At 40.2% G+C, this 26097-nt stretch overlaps 1 protein-coding gene across 1 annotated transcript; it reads right to left on the bottom strand.

Moving 5' to 3' along the window:
- Positions 1–13200: 13200 nt before the first annotated feature.
- On the bottom strand, positions 13201–15692 carry LOC149834594 (tryptamine hydroxycinnamoyltransferase 1-like). The gene is made up of 2 exons (XM_090010205.1): positions 14745–15692; positions 13201–13741 (listed from the first exon to the last, which is right to left on the bottom strand). The coding sequence occupies exons 1-2, from the start codon at positions 15642–15644 to the stop codon at positions 13370–13372; spliced, it is 1272 nt and encodes a 423-aa protein (XP_089866331.1). The 5' UTR covers positions 15645–15692; the 3' UTR covers positions 13201–13369.
- Positions 15693–26097: the final 10405 nt, after the last annotated feature.

Raw genomic sequence — 26097 nt, 5'->3', positions numbered from 1 at the left:
GTGAAGATTTCATTGCAGATCATTGAGGCTGATTTTTGATGGACAAGATTTGACACTCATTTTTTTTGCACTGGAAGAGGATCCTTCTCTATTGGAGTGACAAGCTTATTATACATGTCATGATAAGTCTCATAAAAAACCACATAATCGTCAAATCCTTATAGTCTGACCGACTTATTATGTATTTTTATTTTCTTATTTGTGATAGCAGGTGTAAAATGTGTGTTTTTAATCTCTCATCGAAGGAGGGGGAAGATGAATCAACTATGTAATCTATAGTCTAACATTGCTTTTCTCTTCTGCCTGAGGACCCTCCACAATTGCCCCAAACCCAGCCTCACTCTCATCCACATCTGGGCGACTACTCCCCTTCAATTTTGAGACAACCTAAAAAATTGCCTCCATCTCCACTTTGCTACAACCACTATAAGTGGCCGCCTCTCCATCTTGTTCAAGCTAGGTATTGAGGTTGACAACAATTTGATCGTGAATCAATGGCTTACACTTCTTCACCAACGATCTCCCATTTTTCTCTTTCAATGCTTTCAGGATGGGAGACAAATATGTGGCTTTAATATCATCAACTTTTTATAGAATCAGGAGGACTTGTCGGCCAGTGTGAAAATCTTAATAGTTGATTTGTTGAAAGTGCATAAACTGCTTAAATGAGTGCAAATTTTGTTGTAGATCATTGAGGCTGATTTTTGGTGGGCAAGATTTGACACCTAGATTTTTTGTGTTGGAGCAAGATCCTTCTCTATTGGAGTGGCAAGCTTATTATACATGTCAAGACAAGTCTTATAAAAAACCATATAACTATCAAATCCTTATAACCTGACCAACTCATTTTGCATTTTTATTTTCTGATTTGTGATAGCAGGTATAAAATGTGTGTTTTTTCCCTTTTTACTTGGTGCCATCTCATAATAAAAATTCTTATGATAATAACAGTAAACTAGATAATATACACACAAAAACCAAAAAATTAAGAAAACTCACATACAATGTTCTTCACACTGAAAAACTTGAAATAAACAGTTTAAACTGGATAATATATATGCAAAAAAAGTCGGTCGATGAACATAACTGACACACAACCAATTAAAAGAAACGGTTTACCAAAAAAACAATAGTGAAAAACTATTCACCGAAAAACCTAGCTGTCATTAACATTACCAGAAAAAGACTTGGACTTGGTTGAGGGATGCTGATGAATTTGCTATTGATGGATTTTATTAGAATATTCGAAGGAGATTCACTCAAATATTTGCAGGAGAGGGGGTTAAAATTTGAGGTTTTTCACTACAGGTGAACCATTGTCGATGAACTGCCAAATATGAGGGTTTTTTGCAAAGTCGCTAGTTGCCAAAATATTCAACTAAATATCGTCTGAATGTTATCGGAAGATCGTTGAAAGGATTGAGAATCACAATAAATCTAGGATTGAGAAAAAAGAGCATCCACACGCAAAAAAGGGGTTGAGAAACTAAACGTTATTTATATGGGATAGAATTTTGCAAGAAAATTGAATTGCACAATATTTCATGCGATACTTTTTCAAAATTTCACAAGGTAATGACTTCCACAATACTTAAAGGATTTTTGCAACATTCCTTGCAATACTCGTCACGTGTTTTACAACTGTTTTGAAATTTTGCAATCTTTTTGGAATATCGCAACCTCAAATGCGATTGTGTTAACGAGTTTTATGGGTTCATCAACTTTTAATGTCATGACATGTGAAAATAAAAAATTTGCACCTGCCAATGGGTAAAAGCATGCAGAAAAAATTGAGAACATGAGTAATTATCTGTTTGGCGGATTTGATAAATTGCAGGGCATTTTTTAAAATGCATCATTTTCTATAAAAACTTTTACTTTGAAAGGGTTGATCTAAGATCTACCTGCCACTAGGGGTCGGGTTTCTCAAGTAATAAATACAAAAAATAGAAAAGGAGAAGGAGAAGGAACACTAGACACGCCTAGACCTACGATAGATACAGAGAATGATCAGGATGCTCCTGGCATACGTTTGAGGGTCCTAAAGCCACAGCAAATTAGACATCTTCCTTGTTATTGAAATTATGACATTCCCGTCCGGCAAATTATTTGTCTTAAGGTACCAGTTCCTAAACTCCTAGAAACTGGTTGGCTTACAAGAATTGGTGGGTGCTGAGAAGGATGGAGTGAGTTGGAGAGTTTGGCTCCACCTTGCAGCCAGCTTAACACAAGTGGTTGTTGGCATTGGAGTTTTGCATGTTGATGTCAATAATGGGACCTTCTTAGTAAAGTAGGGAATAATGCTTTGGTCTCAGCTTTTGACCATGGTTTGAGTCAACACACCTAGTAGAAAAAAATGTGCTTGGGCGAGAGTAGTACCAAAACGGGTGACCTCTTGGGAAGTCTTTGTGTTACACTCTTTGTTCGATTTCCATGAGTGTCACCCCTCTATGCAAGCTAACACATAGCATAGGCCGTGGGGTCAGGTGTCCTACCCTTGGAGTTTTACACTGCAGCATGACGACTGTAAGTATGGCAGGCTGAGCTAGTGCGATCAGGTTTTCGTGCCAGATGAGGTTTCTTCGATTTATAAAAAAAAAAAAAAAGCATTTAACTTTACGCATCTATACTTTTTCAGTTGTATAAGTGTGAATAGGGCCTTCCCATTTTTCAAAAAATCATAAAAAATACCTAAAAATGACATTAATGGTTTTAAATCAAAATGAGAATTTTTTTTATTTGTTATGGTTTCTATTAATTGCGTCCCGAACGTGTCCTTTCATTTGATTATATGGCAAATATGGTGTATGCGAAATGAGGAACTGTTTGGGGGACAAAGAGAGGCTGGGGAATCAATTTAAGTAAGCGTCGATTCATACTGTGAGAGATCATGTAATGAGGTTGTTGAAGAATAGCTCTGACAGGGTTGCACACAGATGGAGTTAGCTCGATTGTTGGCTTCCTCCTCCAACTAGATTGTTCATGATGTTTGCCAGCTTTAATTATGGGATGACTTGTGTATCTGTTTTGATACACTGCGAACCTAACCTGCCCTAACCCATCCTTGCGTCGCTCAAGTCCAAGTTGGTTTGCAATAAATAGGGATGCACAACGAGCCAAGTTAGCCCGGGCTCGACTCGTTTAAGCTCAGCTCAAACTTGTTTGAAATATAAATGAGCCGAACTTGAACAAAGTTTCGGGCTCGAAACACATAAACGAGCTGGCAGTCCAGCTCAAATAAGTTCGGTAAGCTCGATTAGGCTCAGTTTATATAGTTATATAAAAAAATAAGATTAATTTATATATCTATAAATCTTAAGCTAGTGTGTCTAAAAGTTTAACAACCAAAGTCTTAGACAACTCATTGGTCATCTTTGGAAGAGACGTGAGATCAAAGACACTTAACTACCACAATTTTTGCTGGGCCCCCATCCCATGACTTAGAACGTAGCATGTCTTTTCCCCACAGGCTAAGTCTGAGCGGTATGTATCCATGGAAAAATTAAAAGGTTGCTATTAGAGCACCTTTAGCTAGGGAATATAAGTTTATTCTGAGTTATCTACTTCTTTAACATCAAAAAATGTGGATCATTGTAAAATTGTTCTCAAATGCCTTCCATATACTATATATTATCGTTTCTTTGAAATAACAACAAAATGGTCCTAAGAGCAGTCATATCAAGGAAATGCTTATTTTAAGTTTGTCTTAAAGTAGTCAAGATAAGGCTAATTTAAAACTTCCCTTGATCATGAGGTTTATGACTGATTTAATTACTTGATCAAGTGTCCCCGTAATAATCAACTGTCTTTTTTTTTTTTTTTGCTTAAGCTAGTTTGTCCAAAAGTTCAACAACTACCAAAGTCTTGAAAGTGGACAACCCGAATGTCAAGTGCAGGTTTCTATCAAAGATCTAGGAAGATTCTTCATCATATAAAAAATGTAACATGGTTGAGGCATTGCATTCTACTAAAACCACAAGAAATGCAATCTATTGATTAATTATATTTAAATTGTATGAAAAGAAAGAATAAAATTTTAATAATTCGATATGGTAATCCATAGTTGACTGTCCAACCACCACCCACCATGTATTCCCAAACAACCTAATGTGTCAATGTGTTGATTCCTATAACTACTTGGATTCCATCTTATTCCTACTTTTTGATTCAACATGGTTGTTCAAATTGGTAATCAGTGGGTTTTTTTGCTTAATCTAATCGCCACTTTGGCTCTGGCTAAATGCATTTTCTGTATCATAAATTAGATAGTGGGATCACCATGTCGCACTGCTATAGTGGAGGGGTGTTAGATTCGAATTGAACGGGTCTTATCATCCAGCTTGCCTAACAATAAAAAGAAACATTTTTTTACAAAATTGGTTCCTGCCTTATAGCCCATTTGCAACATAACCCCTGACTGATGCTATTTTGCAAATCTACCTTTTGATTAACCCTTGCAAATCAGGTCCGGAGGTTAAGTGCCGTTAGCTTTTCTGATGGTAATTGCTAAAGGGCTCTTTTTAGGGGTGGGCATCGGGCTGGCCCGGTCCGGCCCACTAATGGAAAGGGCCTATCGGGCTCGCCCGGTCAACGGCCCGGGCTGTTTATTAACGGGCTGGGTTTTAGCCCGGATCTTAATGGGCCCAAGTTTGAAGAGAAGCCTATAGCCCGGCCCAACGGGGCAATGTGAAGCAGGTTGAGTTCAGCCTGACCCAATCCTAAAATGCAAAAATGCTTGACTGAAATTATGGGTTAATGAGATAGTAGCAAGTTTTCATGCAACTAATTTTTAATTAGTACAACTAATTTGGTAAACAATAATAATTAGTAAATAGCAACTTCTCGTACAACTAATTAAATAATAATAGTTATTCAAGGTACTATATAATAGTTAATTTTTAAAATCTTTATATTATTACAAAATTAATAAATAACTTAGGCCCATCCGGCCAATCCAGTAGCCTGTCGACCGGCTTGAGCCTAGCCCACGTATATAACTGGTCGAGTTTCGGCCCGGTACCTAACTGGCCCAACCTTAAAATCATGGTCCAAACCTGACCATTGTGAGCCAGGTCAGCTTGGCTCATCGAGCTGCCGGGCAGGTTGCCCACCCGTAGGGCAGGCCAATTTGCAAAAATGTGAATAAGGTAGGGACTAATTAAGTTGTAAAAGTTAATAGACTAACTCAAGGGCATTTTGGTGATCAGTTAAACGTGGTCAGTGTTTGACCATGGTCAAATTAACAGCTGTTGATAGAAGGACCAGTTTGTAATAAGAGTGAGAATGGTGGACTGATTCTCAAAATGGATGAGATAGGGATTTTTTTCCAAATTGGCTGCAAGTTCTCAATTCAGAAAAAAAGAAAAAAGAAAAGAAGGAGAAGAGATGTTGAGTATTTTCATGGACTGACATAATTGCCTCAGAAGGTATTCAATGGGCTCACCCACTTGATTGAATGAGACTAAATTTACAATATTTGAATCCTAATGGCTACTTTTTAAATATACATCTGTTTGAAGCCTACGCATTCTTGTGAGGATCTGCTTCTGGACTTGTTGAAATTTGCAAAAATTATATGCTAATTCTTTCAATATAATCTGTTTGAAGCTGAAGCACGGGATCTATTTGAGGGGATTGGTTGATTGGGTACAATCCAGCTTCATGGATCGCCCCAGCTTGACTATGAAAAAGCACCTGCAACTTCACCAACTTCATTTCGAACTCTGCAGTATTCAGCGGTACCCACATTTTCCAGTCAAAGGAAGTTTTCCAATTTTGTCTGATTATAGTTCCGGAAATCTTTTGCTCCTTCCATTTAGAATTACACATCTTATGAGGAAATTTACATTAAAGATCGCCTCACTATTTTAAAGATTCCCCATTTTTTTTATTCAATCCTAATCAAATACTGCCACTCATGAGAAAGAGGATAGGTACCAACTGCGTTATTTGGGATACGAACCTTTTTTTAGATATACTGCCACTCATGAGAAGAAAAGTCGATAACAAAACAGAGGAAATCGACTCTTACATCAATTCCCACCGTAAAGAAAGAGACATATGACGTAGGAATTTTGTGTTTTTAATACTCGAGTTGAAATAAGTAGTGGAAATGGGACTTGCAAAGCCAACCACCCATGTGGATGGGGCAAGCAAGATTACAGTAAACGCAACTATAATGATATGTTGAACCAGTGGCAGTGACTATACATCACCTTTTGTCTTTGTTAACAGACGTCCCCAAAAAGAATTCAATACATAATAATGCTTTGAACCAAGCAGCCCATAGATGTGGCCCACGTACTGAGATGAAGGCAACGGATCAAATCCCGGTGATGCACGGGTGTGTCCTTAGCTTTCAGATGTGGCCCACGTACGATAGAGTGGTGGTGTGGCCCCACCTTGGGTTTTCCTTTGGCCAGGGTTCCTCGCCATAAAAAAATAAATAAAAAAAAACTTATTGACCATTATATAAAGACACTGCAATTGTTCTTTTGCGACTTATAATGTACACTTGCACTTAGAGTCTGTTTTGCTTTTGTTGAGTCTGATGTAAGTTGCTCGGTTCAGGTGAATCAATACTCCGAAGGGGCAACACATATACTTGAATTGTAATAGCCTGCGGGCAAAATTGTTAATGAAGTAAATGCGTTGAGCTTTCTTTTGTTCGCCCTCATTGTGATTGCTTTTTGTGATTGCAATTTCTCTCCCTTTATTCTCTTTTGCTCTTTTGCACTCTGATTACAAGCTTCCGCGATCGGCAAACGAGCTGACGAGTAGGCTTGCGGCGGTGAGGAAGGACTGTCGCGCCGCGCTGGCTTATTGAAAGAAATAGGCCCGTGACAAGTGGTACTAGAGCCCGCTCTCGTGCTGGAGAAGGAACTCCGGAGTCGGTGTCGACAAACACACCGATATGCTGCGATTTGTGAGCAAGACATTGTGATGCCTTATCAAAACTTGCACAACACCAAAGGCAAGGCAGTTGCTGAAATTGAGGAAATGGGTTCACCTCGGAGCCAAGAAGAGTTGGCTGCAACTGTTAACAAGCTGGTAAAAGAGGTGACTTCGCATGAGGAAGCGATTTCACGCGCATGTGAATCATTCAATGGACTGAATGATGTGGTGGCGAGCCTGCAAGAGCAGGTAACCTTATTAATGGGACAAATCACTTCGTTGACGACTACAGTGGCCGACTTGCAGACTGAAGTAGGGGAGCTTTAGTTGAAGAACCGTACGTTGCAGCGGACGATGACCCTAAATAGCGGAAATGGTGAGAGACCATCAATGATTGATGTATCAAGACCCACAAAATTCAATGGTTCTCCCGATAGCAAGGCCATTGAGAACTTTTTGTTCCAAGTAGAAGACTACTTGGATATCCAGAATGTGACCCTCGAAGATCTGAGGATTAAGGTTGCAACGGCCTTACTTAATGGAGATGCTATCGCTTGGTGGAGGCGGAAGCGTAATAACATGGAGAGGGGTCAATGTGTGATAGACACCTTTGATGACTTCAAAATAGAGTTGCGCAACTACTTCATGCCAAGAAATGCGCAAGGGCAGGCTTACCGGATGGTTCATGAGCTTAAACACACTGGTTCGTTGCAAGACTATGTCAGAACATTCCAGAAGCTTATGCTAGAGATACCTAACATGCCAAAAGACAACATGCTCAATTGGTTCATTGTGAGACTTCAACCATGAGCACAGTCTGAAGTGGAAATGATCAACCCCTATATTTTGAAAGATGCATATGTGGCGGCTGAGCGCTTAGTTGACACTCAACGCAAGCCTTTCACCCCATCAACCAAAGTTGGGAAGAAGCCTGACCATGGAGGCAAGAAGGATGAGCAACACAATGATAAAGGTGAGGCGTCGACACGCCATCAATCCGAAAAGAAACAAAACTTCACAAAGCATAACAACAACAACAAGGGTGCGGTTGTGACATGTTGGTTCTGCGGCGATAGACATATCGCCAGGCAGTGCCCAAAGCACCTTATAAAGGACGACGGGCAAGCCAATGCTGCACGGGAATAATGCAACGATACTTAATGCAGTGACACTAAGGCCATGCAACCAAGGATGGGGGCCATGCGATCGATTAACGCAGCTAGAAGTTGCATAACTAAGAACATGCAGGTCAGTAAGGAACTTATGTACGTAGAAGTCATTATGAATGAAAAGTCTACTTCAACAATGATAGACTCCGGGGCCACACACAACTTTGTCTCGCGGGAAGAGGCAGAGCAGTTGGGCTTGAAAACTGGGCCAAAGCAGAGGACTATCAAAACAGTAAACTCTGAGGCCAAGCCCATCCTTGGTGAAGCAAGAGATGTGACTACTCAAGTGGGGAGTTGGGTCGGCAAAGCCAACTTCTCTGTGGTGTCCCTAGACGATTTCAAGGTGATTTTGGGTATGGAATTCCTGCAAAGCCAGAATGTTATGATGTTGCCAAAGTTTAACATGCTGATGATCATGGGGTCAGACCTGTCCCACACAGTACAATGCCTTATACAGAAAGGCAAGTCTTCAGTATTATCGGCAATGCAACTGAAGAAGGGTGTCAAGCATGGGGAGCAAACATTCTTAGTTGCAGTGCATGCAGATGAAGGGAAGGTAGAAGCAGCAGTTCCGCCAACCCTAGCCCCACTATTGGAGAAGTTTCGGGGGGTGATGCCTCCGGAATTTCCAAAGCGTCTTCCGCCATGACGTGAGGTCGACCACAAGATTGAGTTAACCCCGGGAGCGAAGCCTCCCGCAATGGTTTCATACCATATGGGGCCAGCTGAATTGAAGGAGCTGCGTAGGCAGCTAGACGAGATGTTGGACGCAGACATTGTTCGTCGATCAAAAGCCCCATTTGGTGCCCCAGTCCTTTTCCAGATGAAACATGATGGCTTTAAACGATTATGTGTGAATTACCGTGCTCTGAACAAGGTCACGGTGAAGAACAAGTACCCATTGCCATTGATAGCAGACTTGTTCGATCAGCTAGGCAGTGCTCGTATCTTTTCCAAGCTAGATCTGCGATCGGGTTACTGGCAGGTGAGGATTGCCGAACACTACAAGAAACCTGTGGATTAGCGACGACGTAAATCCGTCGCTAATCTGATGCTAACCCGTCGCTAAACGGTTTAGTGATGGATTAGCATCAGATTAGCGATGAATAACTTTCATCACACTTTTTTTGACGCTAAGTAGTGACAAAACTTATCTGTCGCTACTGTCGTCGCTAATTTGCGACAGATTAACGACAGACATAATCCATTGTGAGTCATTCGCTATTTTAAATTAGAGATGAATAATATTCGTCACTAATCCATCATTAAAATTTAAAAAAAAAATTAAAAAAAAAATTGCTCTCTGCCAGCTCATTTTTTTGTAGGGAGCAAAATTTTTTGCATAGGCGGGTTCCGGCATCGGGACGCTCTTCCGCAGCGAGCTAATCACGATGGACGGCCTCAGGCGAGGGAGAGGCAGGACGAGCGGTGGAGACCGGCGAGGGGCACCGCCGATAGGAGTAGGATGGCGCAGGGGAGAGGTAGCCTGAGGAGGAGGAGACTGGCGAGGGGCACCACTGGGAGGAGGAGGACGACGCGGGGGGAGAGGTAGCGGGAGGAGGAGGATAGTCTGGGGGCCGACACCAATCACGCTCGGAAGGCCTCAGGCGAGGGAGAGGCAGGACGAGCAGTGGAGACCGGCGAGGGGCACCATCGGAAGGAGGAGGACGGCGTGCGGGGGAGAGGTAGCGGGAAGAGGAGGACGGTCCGGGGGCTGACGCCAGTCACGCTCGGAGGGCCTCAGGCGAGGGAGAGGTAGGACGGGCGGTGGAGTCCGGCGAGGAACACCGCCGGGAGGAGGAGGACGGCGCAGATGAGAGGTAGCGGGAGGAGAAGGACGCTCGGAGGGCCGCTGTGCATCGTCAGAGGAAGGGCGGTTTAAATCAAATGGGGGGGGGGGAGGAGGAACGAAGGGAGGGAAAATTCCGCGCTTCAGGCAGGATGATTTAAATCGAAAATTAGCGACGGAATTAGCGAGGGAATTTTTCCGTCGCTAATTTGTCGCTATTTAGCGACGGAAAAATTCCCTCGCTAATTCCGTCACTAATTAATATTTTTTTGTAGTGTTTTGGCGACAGAAAAATTTTGTCGCTAATCCATCGCTAAGTAGCGACAGATTTAGCGAGGGAAATATTTCCGTCGCTACTTTTGCAAATATTTCGAATGTTAGCGACAAATAGTTTTCTTCCGTTAATCCATCGCAACTTTGCGACGGAAAACATCCGTCGCAAATATCCGTCGCTAATTAGCATTTTTCTTGTAGTGGAAGGTGATGAGCCGAAAACAACTTTGTCACCTGCTATGGTGCTTACAAATTTCTAGTAATGCCATTCAGGTTGACAAATGCTCCAGCCACGTTCACGACTTTAATGAACCAAATCTTCTACCCTTACTTAGACAAGTTTGTGGTAGTCTACCTAGATGATATTGTGATCTACAACAACAACATGGAAGAACATGTCGGGAACTTGCAAACAATGTTTCAGGTGCTAAAGGAGAATGACCTCTGTGTCAAACGAGAGAAGTGTCTCTTCGGGCAGGAGGAGATCAGCTTCCTTGGCCACGCTGTGGGGCGTGGTGTGCTGCGTATGGATGGGCAGAAGATAAGAGCCATCCAAGATTGGGTTCCGCCAAGCAAAGTACCAGAATTAAGGTCATTCCTTGGTTTGGCAAACTATTATCGACGTTTTATCGAAGGCTATTCCCTCATTGCTGCGCCCCTCACAAATTTGTTAAAGAAGAATCGGGTATGGCTCTGGACAGGAGCGTGCCAAGATGCCTTCGATGGCTTGAAGAAAGCTTTAGTGAGGGAGCCAGTGCTGCGATTGCCTGATCATTCGAGACCCTTTGAAGTCCACACGGATGCCTCAGACTTTGCCATTGGCAGAGTTATTATGCAAGATGGTCATCCGATTGCATATGAGAGTCGCAAGCTGAAAGATGCAGAGAGGCGTTACACAATGCATGAACGTGAGATGACCGCCATTGTGTATTGCCTCAAGACCTGGCGGCACTACCTTTTGGGTGTCGAGTTTGTCGTCAAGACGAACAATGTGGCCACGAGCTATTTTCAAACACAGAAGAAGTTGACGCCTAAACAAGCTCGATGACAGATGTTTTGGGCTGAGTTCGACTTTGCCTTGGAGTACAAGGTTGGAAAGACCAATGTTGTGGCGGATGCTCTGAGCCGTAGGGCTGAACTGGCAGCTGTGCGCGCGAAGCCTTCTAAAGTGCATTTGGAAGGTGCATTGCTGAGCCGCATTCGCGAAGGTACGCAGCAGAATCCGACCACACAACACCTTGTTTCTCTGGCGCAGGCAGGGAAAACTCGGCAATTTTGGCTACAGGATGGCCTCCTCGTAACAAAAGGGGGATGCATCTTTGTGCCACGGTGGGGAAGCCTTCGCCAAAAGCTACTCAAGAAGTGCCATGATACACTATGGGCTGACCATCCTGGTCAGGAGTGGACCTTAGCACTCCTTGAGCACGGCTACTATTGGCCGCATATAAGAGATGACGTTGAGGGGTATGTGTGGACATGCCTCATCTGCCAGCAAGATAAGAGGACAAACCAGAAGGTTGCCGGTCTCCTTGAGCCTCTACCAATTTCAGAACGTCCTTGGGATAATATCTCCATGGACTTTATTGTTAGTCTCTCGAAGGTAGAGGGCCTCAGTTTTATTTTGGTTATGGTGGATAGTTTATCAAAGTATGCCACCTTCATCCCAGCTTCCAAGGAGTGCCCTGCAGAGAAGACTGCAGAGTTGTTCGTAAAGCATGTGGTGAAGCACTGATGCATACCAAAGAGCATTGTGAGTGATCGCGATGCTCGCTTCACGTGCAAGTTTTGGCGTGAAGTATTTCAGCTACTTGGCTTTGAGTTGCTGTTTTTAACAAGCTTTCATCTGCAGACAGATGGGCAGACAAAGTGCATCAACGGGATAATGGAGCAGTACCTTAGGCACTTTGTTAGTGCCAATCAGAAAAATTGGGTGAATCTCCTTGATGTGGCACAGTTTTGTTATAATCTGCAGAAGCACGAGTCTTCAGGCCACAGTCCATTTGAGATAGTTACGGGGCAGCAGCCACTGACCCCGCACACTCTTGCCACACAAGAAAAGGGAAGGTCATCATTCGCCTATCAGTTTGTTCGCGACTGACACGAGCAAAATAAGTTGGTGAAGGCATTCTTACACAAAGCGGCAAAGAGAATGAAGAAGTGGGCGGACAAACACCGTCGGCCTGCAGGGTTCCAAGTTGGGGACCAAGTCTTGGTGAAGTTATATCCTGGTCGCACAGGCATCTTCCGCGGGCGGTACCGCGGACTACTCAGAAAGTATGAGGGACCCTTTACCATCACAAAGAAGGTGAGCAAGATGGCATACAAGCTGGAGTTGCCCACAGGCTTCAAGGTGCACCCGGTGTTCCACGTGTGCAACCTCAAGCAGTTCCATCCAGATGATAGAGACCTGAAACACAGTGTGCCACAACTCGTTCTCATCATGCAGAGAGCCCCGACAACACAACAGGCCGAAAAGCACCTCAGTCAGATCCTTCGTCACAAGGTCAACTACTTAGGGCAAGCAAAAAAATACTTGGTGCAGTGGAAGGAAACAACGAAACCAACGTGGGAGCCTGCATTTCGAATGAACAATCGCTACCCGGCTGAAGTCAGGGTTTACCACAAAACAGATGACACCGAGGACGACACATGATTTGAAGGGGGGAGCATGTTCCCTTGCGACTTACAATGTACAATTGTGCTTAGAGTCTGTTTTGCTTTTGTTGAGTCTGATGTAAGCTGCCTGGTTCAGGTGAATCAATACCTGAATGGGCAACCCGTATACTTGAACTGTAATAGCCTGCAGGCAAAATTGTGAATGAAGTAAATGCGTTGAGCTTTCTTTTGTTCACCCTCGTTGTGATTGCTTCTTGTGATTGCAATTTCTTTCCCTCTATTCTCTTTTGCTCTTTTGCACTCTGATTACAAGTTTCTGCGATCGGCAAGCGAGCTGACGAGTACCCATTGAAGAAAATAGGCCCGTGACAGCAGTTATGATCAAGGTTTCTTGAATCCCACATTTGGTGCAATTCCATGCTAATGGAAGCTCAACCATCATTTGGCACATAACAACAATTATAGAAGCAAAATTATATATAACTGCTATTCATTATTGATTTGATTCTTGTTAAACAAAGGCCAAAAAATACACACAAAAAAAGAACTAAGCCACATAGTATCAAAATAGTTTAAACTTCTCCTTGTATTACAGTGTAAAATTGTAAGCAGTGTTGATGTTGATTTCTCAGTCAATTGTGTGAGCGATCTGCTTGAAGATTTCTGCATGCTCCCTGAACAGAGTGACGATTACGTTGATTCCACCTCTTCCATTCTCCTGGAAAGGTGCAGGAACTATTATGACAATGCCTTCCATGGGGATCCATGAGGGCATGAAGGCATAAGGGGCACCACCCCCCATGTCCAACTCATGGAATTGGAACCCCAACCAGCTATCAACCTCTAAGTCTGGGATCAAGAAGTTGTCTTCTACATCTTGTGAAGGGACCAACTCCTTATCTTTGTTCAACTCCCCAAAGTCAATAAAGGACTGGAAGTAGTCTCCCCCAACTCGTGCAACAGCCTCCTTTATCAACCTTGCACCATAGCCAACACCCTCCTGTTTGGGAATTTGAACATGTTTTAACAGTTTAGATAGTGAAAAAACTAGGAATTCATAAGGGTTAAGCAGTTAGATAGATCATGGTTGGCCCAACTTCTTTTGTGTTAATCAATATATATTATACAATTATCAAAAGAACCAAATTTAGATAATGACTCCTAAACAAGATGGCCCAAGTCCAAATAGCACATGAAAAGTGAAAACTACTACTTACTAAAGCCAAAAGGTTGATTAAAGTTGTCAGTTCAGACAATAAACATGGTAAGAAAGAAAGAAAGTTTGAAATATAAAATGGCTACTTTGGTTTACACCTATAACACAACCATATACTTTTTTATGCGGTTTATGCACTAAGGGGTTAGCTATTTTCAGCCCATTCCTTTTTTCCTTTTTCAAATAGAACATAATTATTTTCTATTCTATGTATCATTATTTTGGACTCTCTCAAAAGCAAAAAGGCCACTATATATCCTCCTCAAGTTACGTTTGCGTGGCATCCCACCAAAAGTAGCATTTCCCTTGAGAAAAGGGTGTGCCGACACTTTTCGTGTGTCATTGCAGAGTCACCTAATTCATGCTTACAGATGGCCACCACTAAGCTCTTTGTAATCTTCCAAGAAAAATCATGCCATACAAGACAAAACTTCACCAACCCCATGGCTTTAATAACACAAAAGTTCACGAACTTCGTCACTTTTCGTGCATACATAACAGCCACAAAGTTCACGAACTTAGCCAAGTTTCAACTCAAAAACCTCAAACATGATCTCAAATGTAACACCAAATATATAAAAAATACACCGGCCTGGATCACCCTTGTGGCAGCGGCCCTGTAGACAAGGTGCTGACCCTTGTTTTGGTAAGGGCTTGGATGTCTGTGATTTATTTTGCAGGAAAAGAGCCCATTAAGTGGCCCGAATACCGGCAAGAGTTCTTTGTCGTAAAAAAAAAAAACACAAAATATATGAAATCAATGCGTGCCATTTTACCGCATGCTTACCTTTACAAGCTCCTTCACTCTGGTGGTGGGGTACGCCTCCAACACCAAGTTCCCAAAATACTCGTGTGGGATCCCCAACCTGGGCCTGCCATTCACCAGCACCCTCACACGTGTGACCTCATCATCACGCACCCCACGAGCAATGCTGGCCTTCCTCCACACGTGTGACAGGAGGCACTCGAAGGTGCTGTGCTTGAGCCCAGGCCTGGCCTCTGAGCTTGCCCTCTCCTTGAGCTCCCTTATGAAGTCCCACGAGTACTTCACAATGAGGTTCTCCATGGTCTTCACATCCGCGTGGTCCCCAACCGGTGGATTCTCCAAGAACTCTACGTGTTCGTGTGGGTATTGACACACAGGAGGGTCCCTTGGGACCAAGAGAGACAGGTCATGAATAGGTGGGTGTTCAAGCTTCTGGGCTCGGACCAACTGAGTCCATGAGACGAAGAAGTTGCTCATGGACTGGCCATCAGCGACCTTGTGGTTGGCACTGAGTCCGATTATCAGGCCACCACAGTCGAACCTATTGAGCTGGATCATGAGGAGTGGGTTCGAGCCCTCGGGCTGGGGGTGCAGGTCGTAGAGGGAAGGGGATGGCTCGATGGGTAGGTAGTCATCGATCTTGCCGGAGATCGTCGTCTCGAAGACGGGCACGCCGGAGTTTTCATCGAGGAAGATGCAGGGAGGTCGGTCGGAGAGACGGCCAGCGAGCTGAGGGAAGTAGGAGAGGGCCCTAGAGAGACCCTGCTTGATCTTGGAGTTGCTGGCGGTCAGGGTGTTGTAGACGAAGAGCACTGCGATGTGGAGGTCGGAGGCCTTCTTGTCGAAGATGTTGAGTGGGATCTCCTTATTGAAGCTGGTTTCTGGCTTCACAAAGGTGGTAGTTTGGTGTTTCACTTCCATGGTTGAAGAGGGTTATGACTTGTGAGGATTGTTTTTGTGTGGATATCGTATGTTTGGAAGCTGTGGGCACTCTCCTATTATAACGGGCAATTGGAGAGAGAGAGAGAGAGAGAGAGAGAGAGAGAGAGAGAGTTGAGTTGCAGCAGCCATGTTTGACGAAGAAATCGGTGCCCCACCATAGAGAGAGAGAGAGAGGGTTGCACGTGAAGCTGGCAGCAGGATGAAGGAATTCGGAACATGCACGGCTCCTTAGTGTGGCCGTCAAAACGGGTCGGGCCTTCATCGGACTAAGGTGGATCCTAACCTGGATTTGACTTTGACGTACTGACGGATCAACAATAGGAAAAACCATAGCCGAGTTTTATAAAAACAAATTTGACCTCGTTTTCTACATTGAAAAATTGTGCATCTTAATCAGAAATGGGTTAGAGTTGGGTCTTTTATGAAATTTCTTAAACCATACCAGGATTCAATTGGACCTTATGAGTCCAGCCCGGATAGTTAATCTGAGCCCTTCCTTTGTCACCAAACCCTGACCTTACTAGATTTTACTAGATTTAGTTCGGTTTTATAAAATATTACCTTATCAGACCTAGGGCACTTGACAGTTTGGCGCTGAACTGGACCCAAGTAGATCCGGACCCATTTCTAACAAGAACGACGAATCATCATGATGAATCAAACAAAACTGGGGTTCGACTTTTTGGATATTGCTTTGAATCAGAGAACAGAGCGTGCCCTAGTCATATCAGGTGATTAGATCATACATGCTGTTTCGGGCACCTTTTGTATCCTAAATTTGACTTGGATATGGACTGGATGAGGGGTCCTAAGCTGGACCGGGTTGACTCATGTTTTAGGGTCATTTATGTATGGAGCCCATAAATTTGGAGGACACTTGACCTCCTTGTGCTGTATAGGAACAAGTGGGATGTCCAACCAATAACCAATTTGACCAATTGTGATCATTGCAAAATTTTTTCTCTTCTTTCTTTTTAAGGGAAAAAGAGAAAATTTCTTGCAAGGTCTCACTTGAACTTTGGAAAAAGATTTTGAAAATTTACTCACCTCTGTTTTAAAAAATTTGCGGGAAAATGGAGAGACGGGGTTCGCTCGTCGATACGAGGTTCAACCGTTCCTGGCGCCTTTACCAGAGGTAATCGAACTAATGATCAAATTTATGCTTTTTTGCTTTGCTAAAATATTATCTAAGTGTTTAATCTAAGTCCTAAATGCACACTGAATCAGGCTTGTGCTATGATTTTGAACTTGAGAAGAATGCATATTTTTAGAAATGCTTCAGAAAATTTAAGATTTTCCAAGTGATTTTGGGAATGAATTTTGGAAACATCTTTTAGGGAACGACCCGAAAGTTCAGAAATTGATTTAAAGTTTATTGAAGAGTACTGTAAATCGCAATAGTGATTTTCTGAAAGGCGCGATAAATCACAATACCGTAAATCACAAGATGATTTGCTAAAAGTCATCGTAAATCGCACAATGATTTATGGAAAGACACGGTAAATCGCAATAGCGATTTATTTAAGGATGTCGCCAATCAGATGACGATTTTGAAATTCGAGAATTTGAAATGAATTTAAAAAGCATTGAAATCGAAGATCTAGAAATCGAATTCAAAGTCAAGTTTTTTGGAATTTGAGGTTTGAATTGAATTGAGAATCGAGATTGAGGTTTTGAGAGAAATAAGAAATAAAATTCAGAGTTGGAATATAAAAATCCACAGATAGAAATTTTAAAATAAAATTGAAAATTGGGAATTGAAAATGGGTATTTGAAATAGGATTTTAAGTTAAAGGCAATTGAAAATGAAATTGAGAAATAAGATTGAATTTATGAAGTGGAATAAAACAATGACTTGGAATTTAGGAATGAAAAATATTTTTTGAAAATTTACTCGAAATTTACTTGAAAATTTGAAAATGGTTTCAAAGAGGTGGAAAATATTGATGCAATTCTATCTTAAATGATTAATGCATTAAAATAAATTTGAAATTAGGTTTTGAAAAGCATATTTCATTCTTTAAGTGAATTAAAATAAGATTGAAGATATAATACATTTCTGACTATAGCCATAAAATGTATTATATAATAATCGTATTTAAGCTCATTTGAAGAATAAAATACATTTTGGTGCCTTTATAGAGTTTAAAGTAAAATGAACTCTCAATATATCCTAACTATGACTATTGATATATGTTTTGAGTTAATTTTAAATTAAACTCTGATAAAAGAAGAAAATATTTATAAAAACATGATGATTTTTGAAAGAGATCTAGTGTGGACCCAATGTTATTCCATAAAAGATGAAAACCCTAAGTGTTGTTCACATTTTGACTATGGCCATAAATGCAAATCGTCAACTTAGGATTTAATCACCTTTTATTAGAATGGTGCTTATGTCATTTGTATTTCACCATAGTGTTATTGAAAATGAAAATAAAAATGCAACACATTGATTATGAAAAATAAAAAGTTAAACTACATGCTCATTCATTCTAATCTAAGCATAAAGTAAACTTATCATTAATTGATTTATTACAACCTTTGAATTGATACAACAATTGAAAAGAGATAACAAAAATAGAAAATCTTGTAAAATGAGCAAACTTGTTAGAAATAAGTGTAAGCTTTTATGGATTTTTCCTCAATTATTGAAAAATTGAAGAATACATCCAAAATTAGCCTTTTATGCCTCAGAGATAAAGAAAATTAAACAAAATAAACACATATGATGCATGATTTTGTGAAAGTATTTGAAAAGGCATTACTGGAGTTTCAAATTTTCAAAATTGGTGCTTAAAAACATATAAATTCATTTTAAAACTTTAATTCAAAGTGAATTTAACATTGAAATTGAGATTTTTATGAAAATCTATTGAAAATGATTGAAATAAAGACAAATAAACTCAAAAGCTTATTTGAAATGAAGTCAAGGCATTCCAACTTGATAGAATTTACTTTTTTAATTTATGAAATACAGGAGTTATGTTTGAAAATTTAACTTTAAAAGTGATAAAATGCCCATTTTAACTTTATTTTAATAAAGCAATGTTTCTTTATGAAATCAGTTTTTGAAAGATGCAATGAATGAATGGTCAATAACCTTAGAAATGTCTAAAATGATATGCAAACACATAACAATCTGATGAATGTTGTAGAGTTAAAAATGCTAAGCAATCATCTGAGGAAAACCCAAATTTGGATTCTCTTATTTAGATAAGACAAGATTTTGCAGAATCAGGATTTTACAGATGAACCTGTCAGAGCATTCTGAGTGGGCAGAAGTCTTAAAAGATTTGATTTTAACTCAAAATGAATCTCTGGATTCACAACAAAGCAAGAAAGTATTCTCTTTTTACAGAATATCAAAATCATTCTTGAAACTAGAGTTATGATTAAAACATTAGAGCATTAATTTCAGAAACAAGAAATTGGATTTTAACAGATAGGTTTCAGTAAATTGGATGTTACACAAGCTAAACGGATTCTATTTCTTCCAAATTTGCGGAAAAAGTTTCTCAATTCAATAAAAAACCAACCCAATTTACAGAATTGAAAAATCAATTTTTGTTTGAAAATGACAACTTCGAGAAGTCACTGTTTCCAAACATGAAATGGATCTGTTATAGAATTTGAAGTTCTATAACCAGTCTCAGTTTTTAACAAGTTTGAGATATTAAATGAGCATAGAAAGTTATGAAATTTTCCAGATATAAACTAGACAAATAGATGAAGAAAATCCTTTTTACGGATTTGGAAAATCATCTCCCGTTGGGGAGATATGACTCTTATAAAATGAACTAAAAATTGTGTCACTCAAATAAGTTAAACTGATGTGGATCTGGTTTTAGATCCAAATGGGGTATCAAATGACCATAGAAATCGCTGAAAATTTATAAAAATAAACTAGACTTCATAACAAAGACATCACTTTTTACGAATTTGAAATTCAATCTCTGGTTAGGGAGATATAGCCCTGACAAGTTGGTCCTAATTCGGGTAGCGATTTACAGCGATTTATGTCACAAATCACTGTAGTGTTTTGCGAAAAACACTACAAATCGCTATAGTGAAGTCCAACAACACTATAAATCGCTGTGGGTCTTGTTGGAGACCCGAAAACACTACAAATTGTAGTTAAAAGACCGGACAGCACTATAAATCGTTGTAGGGGTTGTTGGAGATCAGAAAACACTACAAATCGTAGTTAAAAGACTAGACAACACTATAAATCGTTGTAGGGGTCATTGGAGACCCGAAAATACTAAAAATCGTAGTAGGGACTCAATGAAGACCCAAAAAAAGTATAACAATGATTTGCTGAAGAATGTTGCCAATCAGATAGTGATTTATTGAAGGTGTGCTACAACAGTCATGATATGAGGGTCAAAATCAGAACATGTGCAAAATCTGGATACAGGGTTCTGGTATTTAATCAAAATAAAATAGCAATTGACTATGAAAAATTCTGAAAATTTACAGAAATGAACTAGACATATAAAAGAAAAGAACTCGTTTTACAGAATTGAAAAATGATCTCCCATTAGGGAAATAAAATTCTGGAAAAATGGATCAAAATCTTAGCAGTTAAAATGATACAAGATGACAGGGTTGCGGTTTTTGACCCAAAACTGGTATGAAAACACCATAGAAATCGCTGAAATTTAGTATAGACAAACTAGATTAAATTTAAAAAACAACCCTATTTACGGATCAGAAAGATCATCTTTGGTTATGGAGAAATCACTCCCGCAAGTTGGTCCTGATTCTGCTAAAATCCTGACGGTGCAAAATAACAAGTTCTGAATATCGATTTTTAAAGTGGGCTAACAAACTCAGAACGATCTGATTTTTGGTGGAGAGCATGAAGACATATGCATGAAGTTGCAGTAAAAAATTCAGATTAAAATGAGCTCTGGTTACATACAAAACGATAGATCTAAAAAGCATCAGAATTCAAAGTATAATCTAGAAAGCAACTGAACATGATGAAAGAAAACTGCACATCCGTAGATGTTCAAACATGAGATCTAATGCCTTAAAACATGAATGCATGCATGAATGATGAAAAATTAAGACATAAAATGCATTAAAAGAAAACCAAAATGGCTGAGGCACAAATCTAACTTGTTGTAGCTCATTTGAAAGAAGAATTTGATCTAAAAAGATCAAATCACTTCAATTCTTTTGGCTCAATCAAAATATGTTAAACAAAGATTAAAATGCAGCAAATAGAAAGATGAAAACTCAGATTTTAATCCATTAATAATGCTATGACAAGAAATTTAAAGGAATAGAAGAGGAATACTCACCTTGGCTGAAGGAGTCTGAGAGAGAAGGCTGAAAACTTCTCCAAATTTCGTAAACTCCAAGTGAAGAGGAGAGATGAGAGAGAGAGAGAGAGAAAGAGCTGACCACCAATCGTTGAATGTTTTCCCCCTTCCCTCCTTTCTCTTCTTATCCTTTTTTCTCCTTTTTTTCCCGCATCTTTTCTGCTCATTTTCTTCCTTCTTTCCTCCTTTCCTTCCTTCTTTTCCTCCTTTGTTTCCTCATGTTTTTCTTCCTCTGTTTCCTCCTCCTTTTCTTCTCATTTTTCTGGAGGGTCTTAAAGCTGAGGCAGCATCGGGCGACCTTTCTTAAAAAAAATGTTTTTTATGATTTTAAAGGTTTTAAAATCTAAGTTAAACAAAATATAAAGGAGAATTTTAAAAAATAACAGATTTAATAGGAGATTTTTGCAAAATGATGGTTGTTTTCAAAAGTTTTTTTTTTCTGAAAAGGGCTTTTTAAGCTAAAAGAAGCTTTTAAAAAAGGAGGTTTCGAAAATCGATTTGTATTTTTTCCTTTTCATTTTTGTATTTTTTGTGTTTTTGAAATAAAACTCTAAAAACTGAAGGGAAATAAAGGGGTTTACAACTAATTTTTTTTGTATTTTTGAGAAATATTTACGAAAAAAAGGTTGTTTGAGAATTCAGGTTCGATTTCTTCATAAAATGAATTCGGATCCTGGTTTTGAGGAAATATTTGAGTTTTGAACCTCGAATTGAGAAACACAAAGTAAATGGATCCAAATGGATACCGAATGGACTGTCTGAGCCTTTCAGAAATTATTTTGGTACTTTTGTAAAATTGATTTCAAAAATTGGATAACGAGTCTCAGATTGGAATTCTAGTACTGTATTCGGATGTGAAATTGAGTCAGATGAATTTGGATTGAAAATGACTAAATTTATTCAGAAAGATGAGGTCAGAGACCAAGAGGGAAATTTTACAAAATTTTGAAAAATTTGGGGTGTTCACACCAACCTGCTTGGGAAAAGATTTATTTAACGAACAACAACAATAGTCAAGAGGCAGCTCTGTATGTCTTAAGCAATGACGGTTCGGTTCCTACACCCTGCATGCACACCAAACTAGTGGGTCCATGGGTCTGTCTCTGTTAGGTTCAAGATTCCACCTTCAATTGGACCTGACATGTGCTCCAAGCTAACTGAGATGATTGATTTTATGAATATTTTCTTTAATTTCCTACATACTTTCGTTATATTCTTAGAATGACCTAGCGTAGCATAGAGTCGACATAGATGGCAGTGTCGATGCAAGGCACAACCTCAACTGCGTGTCACATGTCTTGGGAGAGGACAGTGACCATGGAAGTTGGCAGGATAACGGTGCACCTTAGGCAAACCTCGCTTGTGTGGGAGAAGAATGGTGGGCTGCGTAGATATGCCTATGCGGTTTGTGGGACTGAAAACCAAGCTTCTTGGAAAAATGTGGGGAGAGTAGAAGGTGCAGGCAATGAAAGAACCTCTCAGAGCTGTATTTCGGTGGAGGGTGCTCGAGCTCTTAGAGTATGTGTTGATGGAGGTATGGGTGCACTCAGACAACTATGGTTGTTCAATGGTGATAAGTTTGCTGATATAGAGGAGAAAGTTGAGGGCCTCCATTGGAGGCAGTCTAGGGATGCAAACCTTCTCTTCTTAGAGAATTTGAATTGGCTGGTTGCAGAGATGAAAGCTGAATATTTTCACTGACTTGTCATACCAGCACTGGTAAGATGTGTCAAGGTTGGCTCCCTGGCTTGGTCGGATATCTCTCCATCCTTCACACAATGGGGTGCCTCATACATCGCCCCGCAAGTTGCGCATAGAGATAAAGAGGTGCCAGATTTTATGAAGCTGACAGTGAACTTGTAGAACTTGAAAAACTCAGCAGGTGGATGGTGGTGCAACTCGTGTTATGGTAAAAAATCAGCCTCAATTTATTTTGGTATTCTTTTGACGGTAGGATTTTATATATTGATTTTTGGCTCAAATAGAACAAGTGTAGCAGAAAATTGAGTTTTGATATTAATTCATGGTTTATTTATTTATAGCCTAGTGAGTCGGGTTTATACAGGTCAAGTTTCAGGAGTTGTCCTTAGCACTTGTTATACAACCCATACTGTGAAAGATGCTCAGGATCTATATTACAAATCTAAGATGCAGCCTCGCCCTCCATGGGAGGGCAATTTCAGCCTTTGTAAAATTCTATATGGCCGATGGTAGGATGAAAAAGTTAAATAACACTTGTCATCTTACTATTCAAACAAGAAAGGAGAATATAGGTATCATAGGGAGGATTCATGGCACACAAGCAAAGTTTCATTTCTTGCATAGAGCTCTTTATAATGAGAGAAACTTTTTTTACACATGAGGACACTTAACATTAAAAGAGAAGAAGGAAAAGAGAAGAAAAGAGAAGAAAAGTGATTAAATTAGAGGAGACACAAAGTCAACAAGCGGGGACCACTTTGTGAAGGAAAAAGAAAAGAAAAGAAAAGAAAAGAGAGGGCACCCCTTACCTTCCAAATTGGGGGTGTCTCACTTTCTAATTTTCTATTTTATCATATGGGTCCAACAAAATATGTTTTTCTTTTATTTTAAATATATTTTTAGTACTTTGCTTAGGATAACCAAGACCTGATTAGGAAGGAACTCCAGTCAAGCTGATTGACCTCCTCTCTAGTCTAGTTTTGACTGTCAGTTAAGATCATGTTTAACAATTATAAGGTGTATGGGATTTATGGGTTAGCATTTTATTTTTGGATTGAGGCTGGACCCAAACCTAGGTCACACACTATATAAAGTGACCTAGGGTCTCCATTTGAGAAGTTATGCAAATTTAAGGAATTGTTTTATTTTTTCTTTGGTGTTTTCTTTTTCTCTCTCTTCTTTCTCTTTTCTCCCTCTTTTTTCTCTCTTCCCTCTATGATATTCTTCTGATCCATGTGAGGATTAGACCCCCAAGGGTTGGTCAATCACTCCTTTTAGAGGACTCAATCTCCTATGGTGTTTCAGGTGGTGTGGTCCTACTTCTCATCGAGCAATCCAATGTTGCATTACAGATCCTATGCCTGTGTTCTAGATAATGGGAAACATTTTCTCAACCTGAGAACCTAAGTGGACCTTAGACCCAAACATTAACCTTACTTAAGTTTTAAAACCCAAAACTCAAAACTGCATCCTGTCGAGAACCCCAGCTTAACTATAGAGCCATTCTGGTACACCGAATGTTCAACAACCTTTCCCTCTGTTCAACACATGTCTCAAACCTTTCCATATGTTTATAGACCTCCCTTAAGTCCTTAGACAAAGTCCTACAAGTTTTGAACCATGAATCATATCAAATTAGCCAACTGATCTTAAACTGTCTTACTCGATTATCCATTTTGGCCTTGTCTTGCATGTGCTACCTCATTGGACACAACGAGAAACCTTAGACCTTTCCCTCAATTGTGTTGAACTTCTGCATATGTCCCTAGCAGTCTCCTAGACCTTCTAAAACTAATCCATGATGCTTGAGAACCTGCAACAACCAAATCCACTTACCTGATTACAAAAAAGTCTTGTTTTATCTCAACAATCTAACTAAATGCCACCTATACCCCACATGTCTTCGTATCAATTTTGAGTAACAAAAATTCTGGTCATAACACACGTGTATCATTTAACAAAGAAAATTTGGCCTCTGTTTGAGGTGTAGATTCATTAGAAGCAAAGGAATTGTGAGATCAAACCCAAGTGTTGAGTAGTGGCACAATGTCAAATCAAAGAAATTTCAAAGATTGGAAAAGCTATGACAAAGATTTATCGAAAGAGGGGGACACCCGAAGGATTGGTTATGTAAATGTTGTACGTTCCTAAATTTTTGTTAGACAAATGTATGCTTAAAGTGTAAGCATCTATAGACAACAAACGATCTGATTATGGGTTTCACCAGAATTAAAAAGAATATGCGCAACAACAAGGGGAAGTTGAAGATGAAGGAGAGCTCTGCAGAAAGGGAGGATCTCTACGAGTACCATGGGGGTTGAATACTTAGCAACGATAAAGGCAATACATTTGTTCTGAGGGACAGTCGGAGACAACCATAGTTGTTTGCCATGGTAATTGCCAACAATGGGAAGGAGACACAACACTAGTTGTGGGATGGATCATAATTGTGGATGCAAACAAGAAAGTAGACCCCCTCTCCAACTAGTCAAATTTACCAATCCACCTGCCTTCTCTCTGATGTCCAGCTACCTTCGATCAGAGAATCCTACGTCAGAAGGTACATTTTAAAAAAAAAATCATAACAATCATTGAGAATTAAAATAATTTGAATGGGGATTGGTTGATTTTGGAGGTTAGGGGGTGTTCCACCTTAGAAAGACGCTACTTGCCATTTAATTTGGAGGGGGCTAACATGCATAATTGTGTGGACCCCATGCACCATTCTTGGGAGTTTCCATATTTTTGGGGAGATGGTTTGCAACTTAATCTACCTAACCATGTGGTGACCCTTGATATACCGGGTCTTTAGGGTGGGTCGCAAACGAATCTCATGTTTTAACATGTATCCTGTACATCACCCTTGGGTATGATGATTTTGATGTTGTGTCAACCTAATTGATGATTCTGATTGTTAGGAGGATGTGGAAGCCCAACATGTAGTTGGGTCCATACCATGTCATGGACTTGACCTGTGGGTTGATTTGGGACCTGTTATGCGACACCCACACTTCGATCCACCAAACATGGATTGCTCAGCTAAGGCGTTGGTTGCATACGCTACTAGACAATCGTCCAAATCAAAACGTGGCTTTCATGAGCCAATGTCAGGACCGAAATCAAAATAATAGAAGAAAAAGGTTTCAGAGTTGATTCTCTTCCCGTGGCCGAGGGTTCTCACAGATGGGAAATTAATCCTCAGGTTAGATGTAACGCCTAAGATTTCCAAAACAAAGCTAAGTTAAATTTTTCATGAATTTTTTTTTCGTTGCAGCGGAACCTACAAAAGCTTTTAGTAGCGGAATCAGACGATAATGAGTCATTAGTTTTAGAAAACTCCAAGCACATTACAAGTTTGCGGCCAAGCAACTCATTGACCACCAAAGTGTTCCGTTTTA

The sequence above is a fragment of the Nuphar pumila genome, chromosome 6, assembly GCF_984573655.1.
Source record: "Nuphar pumila chromosome 6, dmNupPumi1.hap1.1, whole genome shotgun sequence".
Classification (NCBI taxonomy): Eukaryota; Viridiplantae; Streptophyta; class Magnoliopsida; order Nymphaeales; family Nymphaeaceae; genus Nuphar; species Nuphar pumila.
The sequence above is the reverse complement of the archived record's forward strand: the minus strand, read 5'-3'. Positions and strand labels throughout refer to the sequence as shown.